At 41.8% G+C, this 21305-nt stretch overlaps 1 protein-coding gene across 3 annotated transcripts in view; it reads right to left on the bottom strand.

Moving 5' to 3' along the window:
• TNFRSF19 (TNF receptor superfamily member 19) overlaps positions 1 to 21305 on the bottom strand; it is a 65944-nt gene that overhangs the window by 33461 nt on the left and 11178 nt on the right. For all 3 annotated transcript variants that reach the window (XM_038762079.1, XM_038762078.1, XM_038762080.1), the window contains 4 exons: positions 14750 to 14851; positions 12736 to 12849; positions 5206 to 5384; positions 2642 to 2727 (listed from right to left, as the gene is read on the bottom strand). In XM_038762079.1, coding sequence (XP_038618007.1) covers positions 2642 to 2727; positions 5206 to 5384; positions 12736 to 12849; positions 14750 to 14818 — 448 coding nt within the window. In that variant the 5' untranslated portion in view covers positions 14819 to 14851. The remainder of the gene's footprint in view (positions 1 to 2641; positions 2728 to 5205; positions 5385 to 12735; positions 12850 to 14749; positions 14852 to 21305) is intronic.

Here is a 21305-nt window from a genome sequence, read left to right as displayed (position 1 = left end):
TCTACCTCCCACTTGAGACTTTTGTCCAATTCCTTCAAGCTCCCCTTCAAGGTGTTTATCTCTAGTTTGGTTCTGGTACTACTCTTAGGGATGGGGGCAGTTTTTCTTTGTGTTGAGCTCTAGTCTGCTGCTCCCTACACCCAGACAACACCCACCCCCAATCAGTCTAATTTATTACCTTAATGCTGTTCCTAGCATCTCCAATAAAAGGCTCAAACTGTAAACTCTGCAGATAGGACCTGCCAAGGACGTTATTGCTAATCTTTACCATCTAAAAGGACTCCACAGACGAAGCTTGGTAAATAAAATTAAGTCATCGCATAACTGTTACAAGTCAAAAGGGGTTTGGTTCTGGACTACAGAACACATGTGCACAGCAGGGAAGAGTGAAGTAATTCTCTCTCATGTTTACAAGGCTAAGTGCCCACTCCGTCTTCGCTTTCACTTCATTTTCTGAAGGAGCCCGCTCCATGCTGTCTTTTTGGACATATGTTTAGAGTTTCTGACATGGGAAAAGGAGGAGAGGGAGAGATGATATCACTCATCGGTGAAGGTCAAATGGGATCCAAGCTACAGAAGTTCCCGTTTTTCAGCTATTCTCTGGGAATGGTTCAAAGGCTGAGACAGAAATGGATCTTAAATCCCCTGCTGGATTTAGACATGTGGACCAAATTAGAAGTCAGAGAGTTAGGAAGTGCTAGCCCGGGGGCCTCGACTAGACCATGCTTCTCTTCCTGGGTTCAGAGTGGCAGGGCCCATGGACAGTCAGCACCAGGTTATCCTAAGGGTGAGAGAGCTGTTTGCCCTGACAGCATGGGGATGTTGGCAGGAAGCGGGGAGGTGAGGGACGAGTGCCACTTCTGGCTGCTCAGCCTATGGGATTACAAACTCCTGCAGGTCTTGATTCAGATCTGGGTGACCAGAGGTTGATAGACTTACACGACTTACTTGGGAGACACGAACGGTGAAAGTGCAGCTTGTGGGTTTCCGCTGAAGCTGTCCCTGAGCCTCCCTTTTTGGCCCTGGATTTTCTGGCTAGGGCAAGGCTCCTCTGGGCCGCAGTGCAGTTCAGAGCCTTGTGGCAGCAGCAAACGAACAAGGTATTGGCAGTCCTGGGGGGCTATTTGAAGTGCCGAAGGGAAGTTACATGGCTTAAGGCTCAGAATCCATCAGCACCAGGATAGAGTCCTTAGAGGGGACGGATGGGGAGTTTGCTCTCCTCGATGCTCCAAAAGGCCCGTGGGTAGTGATCATGTCTGCTAGCCCTATTGTACCCTCCAGAGTGCTTAGTACTGTTCTCTACACTCAGTACAAATGAATAATAATAATAATAATAATGGTATTGAAGTGCTTATTCTGCCCCAAGCCTTTGAGCTGAGGTAGATACTATCAGTTGGTTGAGTGAAAACAAAGCACCAGAAACTACCAGTTCATACCACAGCAGTCCTGGAACCATTTTTCTGCTTGCAGGGAATCAGCTTTCTTTGCTTTTCTCTTACAGAGCTGATGATTCTAGAGGCTGAACTGTTTTATAGTTACAGAATCATTTTCCACTCCCAAATAGTTCCGTTCACTATGTTGCAGAATTTGCTGTGGCACAGGTCTGTGATGCATCTTTATTAACGAAGACCTTTCTGTTGGTCAGATGATCGTTTGTTTGCCTACAAAGCCTTAGAGAGTTTTCTGAAAGGCCTTAAAGCTCAGACCCATGCTATCAAAGATAACTGCAATTCTTCACAAATATATGTTCTAACTTTTTGAACTAAGAAAAAAGATGAGGTGAAACTAGAAAGAGGAATGGTTCGGATGATTTGAAAAATGCAAAATAAAAGCCCAGGTTCTAATGCAACACTTGAATGAATCAACAGGAATTTTATCCGCTGAAACTAGCAACAAGGCTTAATTTCTGGTACAGAGTAAGCTCTGTGAAGGTAGGGATCGGGTTTTATAAACTCTATTGTAGTCTTCAAAGCGCTTAGTTCAGCTCTCTGCACACAGTAGCTTAATCAATAGTACCATTCACACCATCGGGAATCCCGCCAGCTCCTGCTCCACTCCAGGAAAGGACAGGAAACTTCCACAGGATAAGGCTGCAGCCATGACTGTTAGGACTGTGAACTGAGCCATGAGGAGTCTGAAACCCTGACACAATTCCCTTCTGCCCCTGAGGTTTCATCATCATCCTGTCTCATATTGTTTTCACTTTTTCTTCTTTCTTTATGTGTCTATTGTACATCTCCCCCTCAATCAATCAAATCTTATTTCTTGAGCACTTATTAGGTGTAAAGCAATGTACTAAACGCTCGGGAGAGTACACTACAACAGAGTTGTTGTACATATTCCCTGATCACAACAAGCTTACAATTTAGAATACCTAGACTACCCTCCCCCTTTCCTCTTATAGTGTGAACCCCTGAGGTCCCAGGGACCAGGGTCTAATTCTCATTCATGTATTTTTCTCCAGTTCAGTGCTTTGTACACAGTAGGCATTTAATGAATATTTTTACTATGTCTGTGGCACAATGCTCAGTTTCAGCCCCAAAGGCAGATCTTGCCCCCTAGAAAGGAAAAGGAAGAGGATGAGGAAGAGGAGGAGAAGCAGGAGGGCTGGTCTATCAGGATATGGATAGAGGACACTCACAGTGAGGCTCGTACGGGGGAGGCGGATCGCCACAAGGTACACACTCCATGTCTTGAAAACCACCAAGCTTCGTCTTCCTGTAAAATCTAGAAAAGAAGACACCATTCTCAGCATGTTTTTTTGCTTAAATGAATAGTTTCAACAAGCAGGTTTCTGTGGGAATCACTAGTTGCCTCCATTACTATTTTCATTACCCCAAAAGATCAGAATCAAAGGTTCAAATGAAATTGAAACTGCAGTAAAAAAAATATTGGAAATGGTTGGGAATTAAGCTAATTCAGATCACTGAACGCTTCAATGAATAAAATGGGATTTGGGGGCTTGTCTAATTTTAATCAATTAGCCAAGCCTATTTTTTTTTCTTTTTTTTGGCTAATTTGAGCTAAGCTTAGTTTGGACAACAGACACTCAGATAATTGGCTTTCTACTCATATCTGGCAAGGACAATGCAGGGCTACATTCTCCAGCATTTCAGTTGCATTTCAAACAACTGACATGCTGTGATCTGAAGTGAAGTGCTATTTTTAAACATGGAAATGGCGGGCAACCCAGCACAAGGGAAAGTGAAAGGATGAGCAATTATCGGGTGGTGAAAGAGCCTTTATGGATAAGCCAGAGCAAAAAGGTCTGAGGGTGGTGGATATGGGCAAATGATCTCATTGGCTGCCTGCGCGGCTCAAAAAAGCCCAACACCCCGGGATCACCTCACTTTACATAAAAAAGGATAAGTGCAGCTATGTGAAATTGCCATTTTTCTCCCCTCTTTGAACTTGGTTCCAAAAGGACTATATTTTCAGAGGAAATAAGGCACGAAGCGTTTTTTTCTTAAGATCCCATTTTTGCCATAATATACACAAATCTTTTAAGGTATCAAAGTGGTAATTTGGTATAGTAAATAGAAAAATAGGATAAGTGTGGTTAACTGTATTATATTCACACATCTCATTCCGCAAATACAGCCGGTGATTAGGCAACACAGGATGAAACCACGAAAAATCCCCTGTTCAGAACAAAAATCATTTCCATTATCCAGGCCCTGCCCCATTGGGAGTGTCAGGGGAGAAAAGGGAGAGGGAGGAACCTATACTTGTCCCCAGTTTATACCCAATACTTGTCCCCAATTTGGTACCACTCAGCTCTGCGCAATCTGACTTCGCATAGGGAGAGAAAGTTTGGTGCAAGCACAGTGCTTGCCTGGCACATGCCCGGTTGCTCTTGTGTGCTGCTAGAATGGGTAGTAAAGTGGGCACACATACATTTCTCTGTCCAAGCCCATGGCACTGTGCAGGCATGGCAGCATAATGACTACCAGATTTGAAGGGAAGGGCAGGTGGGCGTGTGTCTTTGTCTCATTGATCCAAGGAAGCCAGATATATAGGTGTTGAAAGTTGGCCCGTAACCAGCCTGGGTCTTCGGCCCTCATACAAGCAACACCGCAAGAATAGAAACCCAAGGCCAAAGGAAGCAGCACATTCGGCTATAAAATGAGGGCAAATTAGGCCACAGAAAAACAAACATATGAAGGTTAAAAATATCGCCAGCAGTGCTACTTTAGAGAACAAAAATTAGACAGGTCCATGGTCTTACTAGAAGCTTTGCAGAATAACTACTTTGGCAATGTGAATAATGCTAAAAATTTAAATTTTCTATCTTAAAACATACTTATTAGAATGCATCAGTTATACATGAAAGTACACTTGAATTACCAGGTTGAGCTGGTTTAGTGACAGTTTAAATGTGAGCCTGAGGACCACGGCACAAACTGAGTCTTCAAGGTGCAAATTAGAATCTGTTTTAAATTAACTTAGAATTCAACCTTCATATTGCTTTGGAATCAAGCTATGACCCCAGCAATTCAGGTATTAATTAGGATCCCCTTATAACTGTGAAGAAAAGGAAGCTGAATAGATTCCTTGTGAATGGGAACCGTCATATGCAGCTGTAAAGGGGGCCAAACAAAAGTTTTCCGTATCTGGCTTGTTAGGACCAGTGAACTGATTACTTGCCTGAGAGCTTTATAACTGCTGTTCAGCCATCAGTAACTGGTTTGGGCTCACTGACCCAGTAGATGGACAAGAGAGCCTGGGTCTTACCATTCAAGGTAATGACCAGTTGGCAAAATGAGTTGGAACTGTTAAAAACAAATACCATTTTTGAGAGAACCAAAAACGGACGCTAAAAATCACCTAGAATGGTGTGGGATAGTAGCAGCGACATGAGCTTTTAAACATTTTGACCACAAGCGTGCTTGGGGAGAGCCTAGGACCAAGATGTCTGGACTTTAGTGTCGAGGAAGATGGACTGACTTCTTAATAATTTCCAAGAGTGATTAGTAGGGAATGACTTTGGATCTACCCAGTTGAATTCCTTCAGTGCCTCAAAAATGCTGATACAAAACGTGTAGGCCTTCAGTTCGCCTAATTCAGAACTTGAAAAATAGGGAAATCCATCGCTTGGGGCTTTATGTGGAAAGTATCCAATGACCCGGAGAGAATACTAGTGTTCGCGAAGGTGGGAGTTGGGGAGAAACTCGACGGCCACATTAGCCTCAAAAATCAACTCACCCCGGGAGGCAGTCCCCACACACTGCATTGCTGGTGACCGAACAGTTGGCCTTTTGGAACCGGTTGACCATCGCACAGTCCAGGCAGGGTTTGCACTTCTGAAAGCCCCGGTCCTCCTTGAATCGGTTCGGCCTGCACGCCATACAGTGCGCATCCTCCCCGTAGCCAAAGCCACATTCCTGTGGGGATTCACAAGCAATAGAAAGCTGCTCAGGAATCATAAGCGGGAAGGAGGAGAGAGAGACCGCTGGGAGAAAACCAAGACTCAGTGTGATCATGCCCCAAAAGTACACCCTCCTAGACACAAGGATAGCTCTTTCAGCAACTTAAATAGCTCTTTCCCTGCTGCTAATGATCTCCCTTACCCCTGGGGTGGGGGGGACGAGGACACTAAGTCATCCACTTTTTTCGAGAAACCATGAAGCATTTGAATGATAAAGGAAGCTCGAGGACTCCCACTGCTGCATTATTTCTAGCTTATGGTAGAATTACTGAGCTTTCTTGTTTTCCAATTAAGCCAGTCATGTGAATGTTCCCAAGCCGGACTGAGTGAAGAACTCGGACATTTATTCACTTGTAAAGACGGAGAGTAAGTTCTTCAAAATTAAGGCACATACCTCGGATGAACGAAGTTAATTTCACAAGCTTTTACAGGCTTAGAAACCTTTCAAAGGTAACCTGAGGCAAGTTAATGGCCGACAAGAGAGTATTTTAAAATTGGAGCTCATTTTCACATTATCAGGAAACATTTTAACATCTAAGTTCTTTTGAAAGCACTGAACCCCAAAGGGCTGCAGGCATGATCAGAAGAGTCGGGGGTCCCAACCCACACAGAGCCCAGGGCTGAGGACTGGAGCTTTTTCTGCATTTAATACATCAAACTACAGTGCGGAGGGCCGGGTGTGGCTTTCACGGACCGCTATTATTTCCAAGATTTGTAACTGTACTTTTCATCGGTCAGTCCTTCTTCATGTACACTTTACTGTCTACCAACTCTGTTGTATCATACTCTCCCAAGAGCTTAGTACAGTGCTGTGCACACAGTAAGTGTTCAATATATGCCACTGCCTACTTGATTTAATTTTGATGATTTTTCTGTCACTCCAGACAAAAAGGGAAGTGAGCAAAGTAATCACATTTAGTATTTTTCTTCACATGAACACCAAATTCAGTTAGAGATTTTCAGAAGTTGCATGCAGCTGACATTCTAGGACTGCTCTGGTAGTTTTAGCTGCCTGAAAACTAATCAATCAATTGTATTTACTGAGCACTTACTGGGTTCAGAGCACTAAACTAATTGCTTGGGAGAATACAACATAACAGATTTGGCAGACATGTTCCGTTCTGATAAGGAACTTACAGTCTAGAGGGGGACAGACATTAAAATAAATTACAGATATGTATATAAGTGCCGTGGAAAATGGAGCAATAGAACAATTACCCTGATAATTCAGACTGCTGAAAAATCACTCTTGCCTCATATATCCTGATAGTTGAGGCAGAAATGGTTTTTTGAAGGGTTTGTATGGCCTGAATTTTTCTGATAATTTCTTCAAACCTTCACTTCATTTTGCTATTGAAGACCTACTTAATCCATTTAGTAGGCACAGCTTGAAAAGTGTGGTTGTTTTCTTTTTTTGGTTGGAAACTATAATGAAATACAAGCAGAACAGCATAGCTCTTCCCCCGAAAGTGGTGATTTTCAAGCTGATCTACTGTATCAAAATTTTTTTCAAGTCCAATAGCACTGGCAGCTTGCAAACTCCTAGATACTCATCTCTATGCAGTGCTGGCTCGACCCAGTCACATAAAACTGGAAGTGACTAGAAAACCAGGAGCTGTTTTCAGTTGTGCAATGGTATAAATGACAGTGTACTCTACCTAGCTGTTGAGGCACAACATGGAAATACTGATATTATTGAGGCAGTTTTAATTTATGGGCCTGACAAGTCACATTTCTGCTGTAACAAAAACCTTACAGTCCCTATAATCACTTGAGAAGCAGTTCAAAGTAATCATGTAAATGACAAATGACCCTCAGATCACATTTGATTTTGAAAAAAAAAAACAAATTATGATATGACCTATATATCTGCTGGGATAAATTCCTTTTTCAAAATTAGATGAAGTTGAAAGGAGTGTTAGGATAGCTCAAATTCCATTTGATAGACTGACAATATGGAGCTACATGAGAAGGAAGGGGGCCCAGACTGAGCCCCCTGCTTCCCCTCCTCCCCCTCCCCATCCCCCCGCCTTACCTCTTTCCCCTCCCCACAGCACCTGTATATATGTATATATGTTTGTATGTATTTATTACTCTATTTATTTTATTTGTACATATTTATTCTATTTATTTTATTTTGTTAATATGTTTTGTTGTGTTCTCTGTCTCCCCCTTCTAGACTGTGAGCCCACTGTTGGGTAGGGACCGTCTCTAGATGTTGCCAACTTGTACTTCCCAAGCGCTTAGTACAGTGCTCTGCACACAGTTAGCACTCAAGAAATACAATAGAATGAATTGAATGAATGAAGGAAAACAAGTGAAGAGAAATAGGGTTAAACAAGTAAGATCTTTGCATTCTTTTCATTTCAAGGCCCCCTATCACTTACCTCAAATGGCCCTCTAAACAATATATCATAGAAATGAGTAGTCTTGTAGTAAGAGTATTATACTCTTAGAGAAGCAGCGTGGCTCAGTGGAAAGAGCCCGGGCTTTGGAGTCAGAGGTCATGGGTTCAAATCCCGGCTCCGCCAATTGCCAGCTGTGTGACTTTGGGCAAGTCACTTAACTTCTCTGTGCCTCAGTTACCTCATCTGTAAAATGGGGATTAAGACCATGAGCCCCCCGTGGGATAACCTAATCACCTTGTAACGTCTCCAGTGCTGACAACAGTGCTTTGCACATAGTAAGTGCTTAATAAATGCTATCATTATTATTATTATAATACTCTAACCCCAGCGACCTCTCTTTTCTCAAATTGTTACAAAAAGGAATTTTTTGGAAACAGTGCACAAAGTGTTGGACAGGCCATTTCCCAATTTTCCGATTATATGTGGTTTGATAGGTCTGTGTTTCTAACAGATGCAGCATATTTAGGCATCTTTCAGAAGCTGCAAAACAAAACTAACAGATAAGATGATAGACAGAAGCAGTGTGGCTTAGGGAAAAAAGCCTGGGCCTGAGAGTCGGAGGACCTGGGTTCTAATCCTGCCCTCACCACTTGTCTGCTGTGTGACCCTGGACAAGTCACTTAACTTCTCTGTGCCTCAGTTCCCTCATCTGCTAAATGGGGATCCATTACCTGTTCCCTCTCCCCCTGTGGGCCAACCTGATCACCTTGGAACCTCCCCAGCGCCTAGAACAGTGCTTTGCACATGGTAATCACTTAATAATTGCCATCATCATTGTTATTATTATGATTAATAAATCTGTACAAATATACTGGCTCAGTGGAAAGAGCCCGGGCTTTGGAGTCACAGGTCGTGGGTTCAAATCCCGGCTCCACCAACTGTCAGCTGTGTGACTTTGGGCAAGTCACTTAACTTCTCTGGGCCTCAGTTACCTCATCTGTAAAATGGGGATTAAAACTGTGAGCCCCCCTCCGTGGGCCAACCTGATCACCTTGTGACCTCCCCATCGCTTAGAAGAGTGCTTTGCATATAGTAAGCACTTAACAAATACCATAATCATTACTATTATTATTACTTAGACTGTGAGCCCCATATGGGACCTGATTATCTTGTGTCTAACCCACTGTAAACTCCTCCTCTAGATGTAAACTCCTGTGGGAAAGGAACATGTCTACCAACTCTCCTTTACTGGACTTTCCCAAGGGCTTAGTACAGTTCTCTGCATAAACACTCAATAAAACACTCAATAAATACCACTTGTTAATGGCATTTGGTAAGCATTTACTGTGTGTCTAGCACTGTTCTAAGTCCTGGGGTAAATACAAGGTAATCCCGTGGGACACAAGCCCTGTCCCACATGGGGCTCTCGGTCTTAATTCCCATTTTCCAGATGATGTAACTGAGGCAGGGAAGTTAGGTAACTTGCCCAAGGACACACAGCAGACGTGGTGAAGCTGGGATTAGAACCCAGGTCCTTTGAATCCCGGGCCCTTGCTCATTCCACTAGGCCGTGCTGCTTTCCAATAAAATCATGGGAGATGGGACAAATTTCTCCTTGAAATGAATCTCCCAGGGGTCATGTTCATCTTCTGTAGAGCCAGACGATACAAGCAAACTTTGGTCCTTTCCATTTCCCCCACGTTTCAAATACTGATAGCCACTTACTCGTGTGGGACCAGAGTGTTGAGTGTACAGCTTTGAACTGTCAATGGGGTTTTTCACACTTGGGCCTCTCTTGCAAAAGAAATCAAGCCCATCCAAATGAAAGGGGTAATATGGGATTAACATCAGTGAGGTTTCAAAATCAGCTATTTCTTCTATTTCTACCTACGGCTTGTCAAGCTCTGCAGTTCAACTGTTTGGTGAGAAAAAAAAAATCAAAAAATAGTTTTTTATTTCAAACCGCTTTTAGATACAAGCCGTGTTTTGTCAACATTTCTGGAAGTGTTCAAGAGTGGGACTTGAGTCATTAGAAATGTCTCCTTCACCTGTCTACTTATACTGCGCTTAGAATAGTGCTTTGCACATAGTAAGCGCTTAACAATACCATTATTATTATTATTATTTCTGACAATCTTTCCACTCTCTTACCTAATGGGATAAGGGAAGGGAGGAGTGGTTCCTGGAGGGGGGTATCAGCTCTCTTACCCTCCTAATAATAATAATAATGGCATTTATTAGGCTTAAGGAGTCCATGGCCACGAGAGAGATGTAAGATACATCTGACTTGCTATCCTCGGCCTTCCCAAGCATGAAAGACTGGGCCAATCAATCAGTGGTATTTATTGAACACCGTACTAAATGCTAGGGAGAGCACTTTTCTCCCCAACTCTCTCTCCCTTCTGCATCCCCTGCACGCTTCGATGTGTCCTCTTTAAGCCTTCTAGACTGAGCCTTAAGTCTTCTGGACTGTGAGCCCACTGTTGGGTAGGGACCGTCTCTATATGTTGCCAACTTGTACTTCCCAAGCGCTTAGTCCAGTGCTCTGCACACAGTAAGCGCTCAATAAATACGATTGATTGATTGATTGATTGAATGGAACGGTATGCCTAAGAAATGCCCAAATGCAACCTGTTTGGAAAAACATCCTTTTTCAACTACTTCTCCAAACGCCACCCAAACTCTTGGAGGGCACCAAGGTGCCTTCAGCAGCCCAGGGGAGGAACACCCCATCACCACCTTAGTCTCGCCTTAGTCTCGCTGGTAATAGGTTGCACTGGTGAAATATTATTTCTTGGCTCCTAACAGGCCTGTGCTGCCACACTCCACTCCCCATCAATGCTCTTGCAAACACAATGGGAAGATGTTGTAGGGAGACAGAAGTAGAAGCACTAACAGGATAATTGTTTTAGGGGCATGACTGCAGACCTACCCTCAGCCTGGGTAATACACCATCATTACTGTCTCAGCAAAAAATGATTCTTAGCCTCTGCCAAGGGGAGATACATTCCTTGCCTCCCACCTACTTTCTGTTCCCACAAGCAGTCAGCCCTTCTCCCTGGACAAAACAGGTCTCAATCCATACAACTACTTTTTCACTTCACAGGATGAATGTGTCTTTGACCACATATATTTTTCCCCATTTCAATGGTAATGGAAATCAGGAAAACCTCTCTATTGAAATGCGCCTACCTTTGAGTAGACTTCACACAGAGTTCAAAGAGCGGCCAGTTCAAAACCAAATGTAAAACAGGGCAGGCTTAAAGCACACCGCTCATTTGACATCAATCAGAGGAGCACCTCACATCCAATCTACTTGTCTGAATGCCTAACTGGTGGTTCCCTGCTGGCTGAATATCATTAATCAAAAATCTATGAATGACAGGGACAAGGGTGATCACTGAGCTTCTGAAGAGGCAGTCAGAGTCACTTTAAATAAAAAGGGAAATCTATTGTTGCCCTCTTTTCCAAAGGTTCTTCAATGCCACGAGACTGACTGAAAAGTTCCACCACCAGTAGAATCATAAAAAAGCCAAAAAATGGAGAAATGAGCTTTTTTAACTTAAGAAGCCCTCGAACGCACTTAAGAAGGGAGTTCAAAATGTAAACTAGTACTCATTTTTCTCTTCTCAAGGAGGGTCTTGTATATTTTAAGGAAATTTAGCTTCAGATTTCTGTTGCATAGCACTTTATAATAAGTCCCTAGACTGTAAGATCGTTATGGGCAGGGTATGTGTGTGCTAATTCTGTTGTACTTTCCCAAGTGCCTAGCACAGTGTTCCACACATAGTAAGCGCTTTGGAAATACCACCGATTGAGTCTCCATGTTTTTCTGAAAATTATTCACGGAGAAAAAAACATTTAAAGTAATAATTATGGGGGGGAAGTGGAACATTCTAGGTTGCAATGTTAAATTGAAGGAACTTTTAAAATCGCAATGTGGAAAGAGATTCTTACTTTTCAGGTTGGAATGGTGCTCTCTATCTAAAGTGGTATTCACCTGATGAAGAAATTGGCCTGAGTATAGTTTCCTGAAGTACATTAATCAGTTTTATACCTACTGGTTTGGGGAATATTTAGAAGGCTGTTTTGAATAGCCCTGTAAGTGTTTATATACTCTAAATTTTCTAAAGTCTATTGCTGATGCCATTGTAAGTACAGGTATATCAAAGATGGATTTAAAGCATTTTCTATGAAAAATATTTGTTCTGCAGCTTCAAATTTCAAAGATCTGGCTTATCCATAACAGTTAGATGGATTACAGTTGTGTCATCATCACTGACAGGAAAAGCCAGGAGATATTTGCATCAAATACCATTTCTCTTTCCCTTTCTCTCTCAATTATCACTTAATAAATGTGGACCAAACAAAACTCCCAGGGCAACATCAGCCAACTCTAATAAAGACACATGGCAAGCATTTCACTGATGAACTACTTATTTTAACGAAAGCCTACTTGAAAATCAGCTTCATTTAATGTATATATTAATTGAGATGCAATTTCCTACACTGTCAAGCAAAACCGAATACTTGCCTGAAATTTGATCTGCTAGGACATCCCAATTTTTGAGCCCAGAAATGCTTACAAGCAACCTGACCACCTCCTTTTTGGTTTCTCACACAAAAGGTGTGCTTGAGGAAAAATGGAAGAGTAAGAAATCCCTGAAATTTCTAGACGTCTGGCCTCAGCAGGGGTCACGAGGCAGCAATGTTGAGGACAGTTTTTTAAAAAAAATCACGCTGGTCTAAACAAAACTGTGTTTCTTTCCTATTCAGTCATGCACACCAACCAGAAATACTAAAGAGTAAAGCATGGGTGGCCTTAGCAGCAACAGCATTGGGTTCCAGCATCATGAAGGAACAGGTATGTTCACCTTTAAAACAGCAACATGCTAGTGTGTGGTGGGCAACATGGGAAACTCTCGCTGTGTTTGTGTGTTTGTGTATGTATGTGTGTACCTTAGAGAGCTCCATGCCTGGTCCACACTGTTTGCAAAGGATGCACATTCCAGACCGATCCCGAAATTCTTGCTCTCGACAATCTTCTGTTTCACTCATTACTCCTCTCCATGGCTGAAAAAGAAAACAAAACAAAAAAGCCAAAGGGAATGGTTCACAATATAGTTAAAAATGAAAAAAATATGCACCTCAAGCTGAAGAGAAGAAAACCAAGGCCTCATTAAAAAATGGAATAATATGTGTAAAGGCCAAAACATTTACAGTTCAGAAGGAAGGAATGTTGATTTTCACTACCTAGTTCAATAGGCTAATAGGTAGCATGTTCAAATTCCTAATGATCTTGGATTTCTGTTGAAGAAGATTTAAACAACGTTGTAAAATACTTGTGCTACTGCAAATGAAGAAAAGGGCACTGCATGTAGGCGCTTCATGACCTGAGTATCAGATCTGGGAAATTAGTTCCCAGAAATACAGAATAAAGTCAGTCCTCCAATGTTCTCAGGAGGCTGGAAGCATTTTAGAGGAAAGCCGCCCTAAAAATACGAGGTATAATGCCTAATAGATCAGCCATTCTGCCTTGAGGAAACTTAATCAAACAGTAGAGCTCATTTTCCTGCTGTTTCCTTAGGCAGTAATATTTCACAAATATGCAGAAAGGAAAAATAAGCACGTGTAGAAATTTAGGTTCATCTAATAGCTAATTATCATTTTGGCAAATGGGGGTGTTTGGCATACATTAATAGAACACTGAAAGGAAACAGGGATTTCATAGATCCTGGCCACACTTCAAAAACTGTAGCTCCTCAATAGGTGTCACATCACTAAGAAAATTTTTATTGCCATACTAATGGACAAGTACATTAGCCAGCTTGTTAAAATGGGTAAAGGCCAGGTGAATCTGAAAAATGAAAATAAAGTCATAACATAAAAGCTTTATAAACATTTCCAGCATATTATTTATCGGAGGAAGGAGGAGTAAAAAAGGGGAGATTGACTGAGGACAATCTAAACCAGGAATGTAGTTTTTATTACATTTTCTAACCAACACATGATTGAATACATGATTTTTCTTTGTCATTTGTTTCTATTACATTTTCTAAAGAATAAGTTATTTTTCCTAGTCATTTGACAGACTTAAACTAAGGACAATGGAATACCACTCAATATTAGACAAAAAATGGAAAGCATACCATTTTTCCTAGAATGGGTATTTGAATAGGAGGGAAATTAAAGCTTTTCAATCCACACAACAGAGGAAAAATAGAACAGGCTCTAAGACTGGAAGTTTCCCTGAAAAGTCATATGGTCCTTACCCCAGCTTCAGTAGAGATGAGCCTGAAATTGCCCCTAATGATGGGAATCCTTCCAGCGTTCTTCAACCTCCAAAGGAGAATCCATAACTTCCCATGGGAATGTAGTCCAGTGTTGAACAATCCAGACATTTTCTCTTATCCCCAAAGCTTATCCCTAAAGTGTAGTTTAACTCTATTTCCTCTTGCTCTGAGCTCAGTGGAGATGGATGGAGAACAGATGGCCACTGCTCTCCTCTAAACAACCACCCATTCGAAGACCATTTATTAAGCTCCTATTTTAGGAAAGCCGTGGAACTCAGAACTAGTCTGACTGATCCCAAGAAGAGCCTATTTCTTTTAGCAACAAAATATTTACCATCTTCTCCATGCTGAAAATGTTGTAATCAACCCTTCTAGACTGTGAGCCCACTGTTGGGTAGGGACCGTCTCTATATGTTGCCAACTTGTACTTCCCAAGCGCTTAGTACAGTGCTCTGCACACAGTAAGCACTCAATAAATATGATTGATTGATAGAACTTTTCTGAATTTAAATCTTTGCTCAGAAAGTGTGGAATTGAAATCATTTGTGAAAGAAAAACCAAATTATGATAAAGAGAAATGAAATAAGAATAAGGAATTACATAGTCTTTAATACAGCCTAGTCTCTACTTTTTCCACCTTCCAATTTAAAAAAGCATGAAAACACCACCAATTTACTTACCAAATGGGCCAGTAAAAATAGGAGGGTTAACAATTTTTTTTCCTGTTTTTTTAATCCTTCGGCATCCATTTCTTCTGATTAAATTCTTCTCTTCGGACAAAGCTGAATCAAAGAGAAGATAACGATATATTTAAATTTCAAGACATGAATGGGCTTACTCTGAATTTAGAACTCAGTCCATCAATTGTATTTATTGAGCACTTTCTGTGTGCAGAGCACTGTACTATATGCTAAGGAGAGTACAATAATAACAATAAGCAGGCATAATAAACAATAACAGAGAAGAGCAATAAACAGGCAATATAACAGTTGGTAGACACGTTTCCTGACATTGTGTATTCTGTTATATTGATTATTAGTCAAAATTTACTCAATTTTTAAAAGACAAATGACAATTAGGGACTTTGCTGGTATATTTATTCCTGTTTGTTTCAAGGCTCCCATTGACTTTAATGTACCTGAGCTGTGGGAATAAATGTATATGTGTATGAGAAGCAGCTTGGCATAGTGGATAAAGCGTGGGCCTGGGAATCAGAAGGTCATGAGTTGTAATCCTGCCTCCGTCACTTGTCTGCTGTCTGACCTTGGGCAAATCACTTCACTTCTCTGTGCCTCAGTTACCTCATCTGTGAAATGGGCATTACGATGGTGAGTCCCACAGGGGACAGGGACTGTGTCCAAACTGATTTCCTTGTATCCATACCAGCACTTAGTACAGTGCCCGGCACAAAGTAAGTGCTTAACAAATACCACCATTTTTTTTTAACGGGTGTTACTGCGTACCCAGGACTGTGTTTGAGAAGTGATGGTAGGTTCCAGGTCTCGAGCTGCCTGGGCTTCATGATCTTCTGCAAATAATAATACTAATACTAATACTAATAATAATAATAATAGCATTTATTAAGCACTTACTATGTGCAAAGCACTGTTCTAAATGCTGGGGAGGTTACAAGATGATCAGGTTGTCCCATGGGGGCTCACAGTCTTAATCCCCATTTTACAGATGAGGGAACTGAGGCCCAGACTAGAGAAGCAGCGTGGCTCAGTGGAAAGAGCACGGGCTTTGGAGTCAGAGGTCATGGGTTCGAATCCCGACTCCACTACATGCCTGCTGTGTGACCTTGGGCAAGTCACTTAACTTCTCCGAGCCTAAGTTACCTCATCTGTAAAATGGGGATTAAGACTGTGAGCCTCACGTGGGACAACCTGATCACCTTGTAACCTCCCCAGCGCTTAGAACGGTGCTTTGCACATAGTAAGTGCTTAATAAATGCCATTATTACTATTATTATTATTAAGTGACTTGCCCAAAGTCACACAGCTGACAATCAGTGGAGCCGGGATTTGAACCCATGACCTCTGACTCCAAAGCCCGGGCTCTTTCCACTGAGCCACGCTGCTTCTCTGCACATGCAGAGCCTGGAGGTCCACCATGGAGCAAGGAAATGATGACAGAAAAGGGGGGGAAAGGGGGAGAGGAGGGAAGAGTAAAAGAAATAAAAATAGGAAAAAAAGAGGACAAAAAGAGGAGAGACCATGCAGAAAGGAAGAGGGACAAAAGGCCCAGAGGAAGAGCAGCAGGAGAGACCAAGAGGAATCAAAAGAAGGGGAGAGGCTACAAAGCAGTCAGAGGAACAGAAGACAGCAGGGACACTCAAGGGGCGGGGGAGTTTTAAGGGGTCCAGAAACACAAAGAAGAACACCAAGCAGGGGAGCAAAAAGATCATGAGAAGGGGAAATCAGGAGAAGCACCAGGAGAGGGGAAGGAAAATGAGTCAAGACTCTATAAAAGGAGCGGCGGAGAGAGGGACAACTGACACAGACCAACAGAAGAGTAGAGGGGGAGGTGGTGATTGACACCTGAGAGGAGAAGGAGAGCGGTGAGGGGGAAAGGAAAGCAAAAGGAACAGAGAGCCAAGGGGAGAAAAACTTTAGAACTACAGCAGACCAGGACAGTCAAATCCTTGTAACACTCAGCGCAGAGCCGTGCCAATCCGGTGGGAGCTCCCATATACACTGAAGATGGTGACAGCAGCGTGGCTCAGCGGAAAGAGCTCGGGCTTTGGAGTCGGAGGTCATGGGTTCATGGGTTCAAATCCCAGCTCTGCTAACTGTCAGCTGTGTGACTTTGGACAAGTCACTCAACTTCTCTGTGCCTCAGTTACCTCATCTGTAAAATGGGGATTAAAACTGTGAGCCCCCCGTGGGACAACCTGATCACCTTGTGATCTCTCCAGCGCTTAGAACAGTGCTTTGCACATAGTAAGCGCTTAATAAAAATGCCATTATTATTATTATTATAGATTTCAGAGCTCATTCCTGCACTCTGTGGAGTCTGCCTGGACCTGACACTACATTCTGGAAGGGCAAAGTGAACTCCGCAGTGCAAAGAAGACACAACAAGGTAGAAATAAGAAGGAGGGAAAACAGGCCAAAGGTTAGGTCAACAGGGCCAGAGTGAAGTGGTTTGATAGTAGGAGTTGAGGCACTTATCTAGGTGATTGAGGAGAGTCTTCCTTTCCCTGGTGTGTCTTCCTCCACCAAAAAAATAAAAGTGGGGGGAGGAGAATCTTGAGGAAAATAGATATTACTCTATTTATTTATTTATTTATTTTACTTGTACATATCTATTCTATTTATTTTATTTTGTTAGTATATTTGGTTTTGTTCTCTGTCTCCCCCTTTTAGACTGTGAGCCCACTGTTGGGTAGGGACTGTCTCTATATGTTGCCAATTTGTACTTCCCAAGTGCTTAGTACAGTGCTCTGCACATAGTAAGCACTCAATAAATATGATTGATGATGATGATATTATCCTCCACTTAGCCTAAGGAGGACAGCAGATAAAACCAGTACTTGAAATGCAGAATATAATGTAAGTTATCTCCAGCTCCTCAGATAGATTGAAAAGGGAGAGATGCAGCAACCGTAGTGTTTTGGAGAATACTGAAATTTGGGTGGTTCTGAGTTTGGTAAGGCAGTGAAAGTTTATGGCTTGTATAAGTGGAAACCAACCTAGACAGGAAAGCCCAAGAAAGTTTTCATGAAGTGAGTGGTTTGCTAGGAAAAAGAACTGGATTTTTTCATTCTGAGCTTTCACTAATTTTTGCCATGAGATGTGCACTCAGTAAGGCCTTAGGTCCCTCACTTTGAAGCAGGTGGGTTTCTCCCTTGATCCAGTGAAGCAGGCAACTCATACTATCACTGCATCCAAAAGGGTCCACAAGTACTTAGTGACAATGACACAGGTTATGGAGAACAGTCTGTCCTTCATCCAATTATGCCTAATAGCTTAAGAATACATTTAATACCAAAATTATTTTTTCAGTATTTTAGTCAAGGGACGTTTTAGCAATAAACAGTTCAGTTTTGATGAGGTGTCAGAATTTGGACATGAATTTCCTGGAATAAAATGGAATGAATTGGCATTCATAAAAAGGAAAAAACAGATGAAGTCAGAGATTTAAATATCAATATTTAAAGTTAAAATGAAGCCTAAAAAGCTACCATTAAAGCTGACTTCAGGTAGATTTGAAAATTAATGAAAATCTTGGGTCTTGCCGAATGCTTGAAATATGCTTTTTTGTTTTTGTTTTTACCCAGCAGCATCTATTATTATTGACTAAGGAGAAACATTAGAGTTCCAAAGTTTGCCAGCAGGCCTCATAATCCCACATTTAGGTTTAATAACGGCAGTTAGGCATACTCTGATAATAAGCCACCCTGTACCATCTCCACCAACAATTTAGCTCCCATTCATGGCAGGATAGGGGAGGTGGAGAGAATGGGGGTCGGAGGGAAGAGGAGACAGTGCAGCACCCATTTGCAGCAATGAATAAAAGAGGCCAGTGACATTGTATTCAAAGAGTATGGGCAGGTAGAATTGGAATTACCAGTGTCTGTAGCATGCAAAAACAAGCCCCCTCTGCACCCCTCACTAAGGTGATTTTTACATACGGACACTGACAAGATTACGCTGGATTGGGCAAATGGAACATCCAGCCCGGAAATCTGCTTCATTCATTCAGTGCTATTTGTACTAAGCACAGGGATGGAATACAATAAAGGATAAATAAGACCCTGGCCCTCACAATTTAAAAAAGGGGGTAAGGGGCACTGGTGCCAGGCACATAGGAGGGATTTAATACAGAGAGACAAAAAAGGACACTAAAGACCAGGAGAAGTGGAGGGAAACACTGGGACATTAGGGCGTCCTAGGAGGATGGCAATCTGATAACTCCATATTGATTTCTGGTCCATTAATTTTATCTAAATCGTTCTTTAAACTATGGTTATTTTGTGCCTGCTCAACTACCTGAAGTAAGTAAATTCCTTATGCTTGCTCCCTCCTATGAAGAAACGTTGTCTTTAGTTGGTCTCCAACTTAACTGAATAGCTTCTAACCCTGTAGAATTCCTCCTGGCAGTCACCAGACACTTAGGGACCTATGGGGACCTCACCTTCCTGTGGGTACAAACTCACGGGGAGGGGACTTCTGCTTTTTGTGTTTGGGGTCTAAATTTGATATACCTTTAGTTGCCAATTTGTACTTCCCAAGCGCTTAGTACAGTGCTCTGCACATAGTAGGTGCTCAATAAATACGATTGATTGATTGATTGATTGGGGGCTGTTCCCACAGAGCAGAGAAAATCTCTACAAAGAAACTGGCCCACACGTTATATCCTCAAGAATCAACACTCAATTTAGAAAAAAAGTGAAAGGTCCGACAGTCCCCCAACCCCTGGGCCTTCTCTAAGCATCCCTCCCACCAGTCTGCCAAAACCTAGGGCTGTTGAGGGGAGTGGCCCCATCTGCCATTACTTCTTTCCGGTCCGCCCCTTTGTGACTTGGTCAGCTTCATTCTCTCCTTTGGTCTTCTTTCCAGAATGCAGTCTTAATCTTATCAGTTTATCTTCCAACAGACTGCCCTTTTATCTTCCTGGTCGTTTTCACAGTCCTCCCCAAAATCTTTTCGAATCCTGCCCTATCCTTAGTAAGATGTTACCACTAGAATGGTACACTGTACCAAGTACCGTTAGACCATAGTTTTAGAGAGTGGCAAAATTTTTGTTTAAATTTTGGGCATCTTTCTTGATGATTCCCAGGGTTTTTATGCCTTCTTGATTGCCATCAATATTGTGTTGATATATTTTCCCTGGATTGTGCCTGATGTCCATCATTGTGAAGTCGTAGTTGGGATTATTTTCCCTGGGTGTATTATATCTTATACTTGCCCGATGGCTATTTTCTCCCCTCTCCCTCTGCCTTAAGAGGCCTGTTTGTAGTTGATCCCCAACAGCACGGCATCTAGATATCTGCGACAGCTTAGGGTCACCTACTCAGGTGGAGTTTTCACTGTGCATTTCTTCTCCCAGACAACTGACAAAAAAGTTCAAGAAAATTGGTCCTTGCAATAGCATCCCTGGGAGATGCTATTTTCATTTCTCCATCGAGAAAAGTGATCATTTAGGTTTACCCGTCTTGTCCAATCTTTTAGTCAATATTCTATGTTACAAATTCCCTCTGATCCCATGCTTCCTCAGATATTTAAAGACCCTTTGGGGTAGAACCAGGCTTAAGGACTTTTGGAAATCTAAGTGTCTAGGCCTATCAAACCAGGCAGTGTGTTCTTACAATTTTAGGTGGGCTTTCCCCAGTACGTCTAATGTCCAGAGACGGCAGCTTCAATCAATCTGTCAGACAAGTAGTGGTATTTATTGTGCACTTACTGTGCACAGAGCACTGTTCTAAGCACTTAGAAGAGTACAACAGAGTTAATAGACATGTTCCCTGCCCACAAAGGACTTATAGTCTAGAGGAGACTTTTAGGTGCCAAGCAGTTTCTCTAACTATATGTCTTGGGTCTCCTTACTAAAATATAGAAATCCTGAGACAGGAGAACTTTAGGAGAGAAGAAAGCGTAGCACTCTTTGCCATGCCAGTCACTCATTCCTTTATTCATTCATTCGATATAGTCCTTTGAGATCACTGATATCAATAAGGTTTAACAGGGCTTAATATTCAAAATAAGATTGGCCTGTATAGTCATTTAATGAGAGATCCACAGACAACAGGTTGTAAAATCATTATTTGTAATAATCCAAATAGTGTGGATGATTTTTTTCAGAGCAAGTCTCAATTTTCTTTTTTCAATCCTCAAGAGCAATCTGATTTATTACACCCAGATGCAGGACACGGTATAGGTAACAGTGTCTGTGTAATAAAAAGTATATTCACTTTTATATAATGAAGCCATATTCATCCTATATATATATATATATTCCAAAATGCAATAACATGAACTATTTAAAATACAACATGAAAGTAAACTGGGCATGCTTACAATTTGTAAAACCAATGTTGAAATAAAGCCAGGGCTATAAATGCACCCTTTAGAACTTTAATACTAGGCCATAATCATAGATAGATTAAAAACAAATGTCAATCCCAAATGTCCAGAGTTACAAAATTGATAAATAATAATAAAGGGTATCTCTATTTCTAAGATTATAACCACTGACTTTTAATGACATTTATGCCGCTGTATTTTAGCTTTA

This window comes from Tachyglossus aculeatus, chromosome 20 (genome assembly GCF_015852505.1).
Source record: "Tachyglossus aculeatus isolate mTacAcu1 chromosome 20, mTacAcu1.pri, whole genome shotgun sequence".
Classification (NCBI taxonomy): Eukaryota; Metazoa; Chordata; class Mammalia; order Monotremata; family Tachyglossidae; genus Tachyglossus; species Tachyglossus aculeatus.
This window is presented reverse-complemented; position numbering and strand designations above follow the sequence as displayed.